The 2,095-nt window shown below is 57.3% G+C and overlaps 1 protein-coding gene across 1 annotated transcript; it reads right to left on the bottom strand.

Moving 5' to 3' along the window:
• Positions 1 to 349: 349 nt before the first annotated feature.
• On the bottom strand, positions 350 to 1,844 carry MARCKSL1 (MARCKS like 1). Its single transcript, XM_014460413.1, has 2 exons — positions 1,823 to 1,844; positions 350 to 1,697 (listed from the first exon to the last, which is right to left on the bottom strand). The coding sequence occupies exons 1-2, from the start codon at positions 1,842 to 1,844 to the stop codon at positions 1,090 to 1,092; spliced, it is 630 nt and encodes a 209-aa protein (XP_014315899.1). The 3' UTR covers positions 350 to 1,089.
• Between the last annotated feature and the right edge of the window lie 251 nt (positions 1,845 to 2,095).

Here is a 2,095-nt window from a genome sequence, read left to right as displayed (position 1 = left end):
TCTAGCAGTATCCCTGGGTTAATTTTTATTCCACTTCCCTGCCTTTCTGGGGTCCCTGAAGATCTGGGCAACGCCCCAACAATAAAAGAACCCTACAAACTTACCTGTCCTTCATCCCTCCCCTCAAGGTTTGAGGTTAACCAATCCTTTTTAAATTTTATTTTTTAGAGAGAGGAAGGGGGAGAAAGAGAAAGATTGATCGGTTTCCCCTGGCATGAACCCCAACTGGGTTTGATAACTTTTTGCTATACTGGACTACACTCCAACCAACTGAGCAACACTGGCCAGGGCTGAGATTAACCAATCTTCTCACCCTTCCCCCAGAAGGCCACTCATTAAAAAGCACCACTAAAGGGACAACATTTATTCCTTTTCCAAATGTTACAGTAAAACCAGGTGGAAGAGAATGGTTTTAAAAGTTAGACAAAAAAAAAAAAGTACAAATCTGAGATTTGGCCATTAAAAGTTATTTACAACAATGGGAGGGGGAAAAGAAAAGAAGTTGTTTCACATTACAGACCTCCCCCCACCCCAAAGCCTAATACTTGCTTACCAAGTCAAAAAAGAGACACAGTTGATTCACAAGCTGGAGGTTTGAACTTGAGTAAGACATTTATAAAAACCTAGACAGGGGCAGTGTCCTCCCCTAGCCCAGGTGCCACTAGGCACAGCACGAGACTAAAAACAGGGAAGGCTGGACACTCAGGGTTTAGGAGTGTAGGCACCCCACATCTGGCTCAGGGATTTGGGGAGTAAACAAAACCTACTTGGAAAAGAATTGGGGAGGAAAACAGCAATTGCCTTATGTAGGGGTGGGGACAGGGAAAGAGGTAGGGACAGGGGCAGGAGCATTTCACATCACTAACCTAACTTGGGAAACCATCTTCAACTGGCCTTAAGAGGAAGACCAGGTGGGTGATGGGAGAATCCACAGGAGGGAAAGGAGGAAAGGGAACGTGGCTGGGAGGGGGCAGCAGCCCCTTCCTTTCTGGGCACAGGAAGGCAGCCAGGGCACCAGGTCCAGGCAGTGACCTCACAAGGACAGCACAGTTTTTGCAGCTTAGAGATCACCCACCTGTCCCAACCCAGCTACTCATTCTGCTCGCCGGCAGGTGTAGGGCCACTCTCTGGCCCCGAGGGCGTGGACAGCTCTGCAGCCTGGGGCCCTGCCTCCTCTTCTGTGTCTCCGCCCTTGGAGGCAGCGGTAGCCTCTGCCCCCTTGGCCTGAGGCTCCTGGCTCTCGGGGGTGGCGACAGCCTTCCCTTCCTGGGCAGTGCCTTCTTCGCTGCAGGCACCGATCTCCCCCTGCTCCTGCTCTTCCTCTGTGGGTGAGGAGGCAGACGATTCACCCCCACCCTCCTTGCGATTTCTCTTGAAGGAGAGGCCACTCAATTTGAAAGGCTTCTTGAAAGAGAATTTCTTCTTCTTCTTGGGGGTCTCCTTGGGGGGTACCTCCCCCTTGGCCTCAGCTCCCTGGCTAGCGGGTGCTGGCTCAATGGCATCACCAGTGGCCCCGGCTGCCTCCTCTGTTCCGTTCACTGGGGGCGACTCCCCTTCACCCTTGGGGGATAAGTCTCCATTGCTTTTCACATGGCCATTCTCCTGCGGGGCAGAGGAGACAGCAGTGAGGCTCAGGACGCCACCCCGCTCCAGCCCGCCTCTATCCCTTCCAGACAGCGGGGGCTCGACTCCTCCTCCTGCAGCCTCACCCCGCACCCGGGATCCCGTCAAACATCTCCCTCCTGCCCTTCCAGGCGCGCTGGGGCCGAGAGCGGAGGCCGCGGCCGGCAGGAGGCGCTGGGGTCCCGTGGCCCCCACCCACTTCCCCGGGGCGCGCTCTCCATTCCGCGCAGACCCGCAGGCGGCCGCGGGGCCGGGCGGGCCGCCAGCCGCGCTGCCGAGATTGGGCGGGAAGCCGCCCCGGGGCGCTGTTCCCGCACCTGGACGGCCCACGTCCCGGCCTCCTGCTTTGTGTAAACGGCCCCCCACCCACCGCGGGCTCTCCCCTCCTCCCGACTACCCCCTGAAAAAGGGCGGGGGGCCCCCGAGGCTGGGGATGCGGCTGCGGGGGGAGTGCTCCGAGGGGAGGGTACCC

Source organism: Myotis lucifugus, unplaced genomic scaffold, assembly GCF_000147115.1.
Source record: "Myotis lucifugus unplaced genomic scaffold, Myoluc2.0 scaffold_131, whole genome shotgun sequence".
Classification (NCBI taxonomy): domain Eukaryota; kingdom Metazoa; phylum Chordata; class Mammalia; order Chiroptera; family Vespertilionidae; genus Myotis; species Myotis lucifugus.
This window is presented reverse-complemented; position numbering and strand designations above follow the sequence as displayed.

Coding starts and splice junctions, on each gene's coding strand:
- MARCKSL1 (XM_014460413.1), bottom strand. CDS start 1,844: ATGGAGAGCGCGCCCCGGGGAA. Junction 1,698..1,822: donor GGAGAGCGCGCCCCGGGGAA/GTGGGTGGGGGC, acceptor GTGAGGCTGCAG/GAGGAGGAGTCGAGCCCCCG.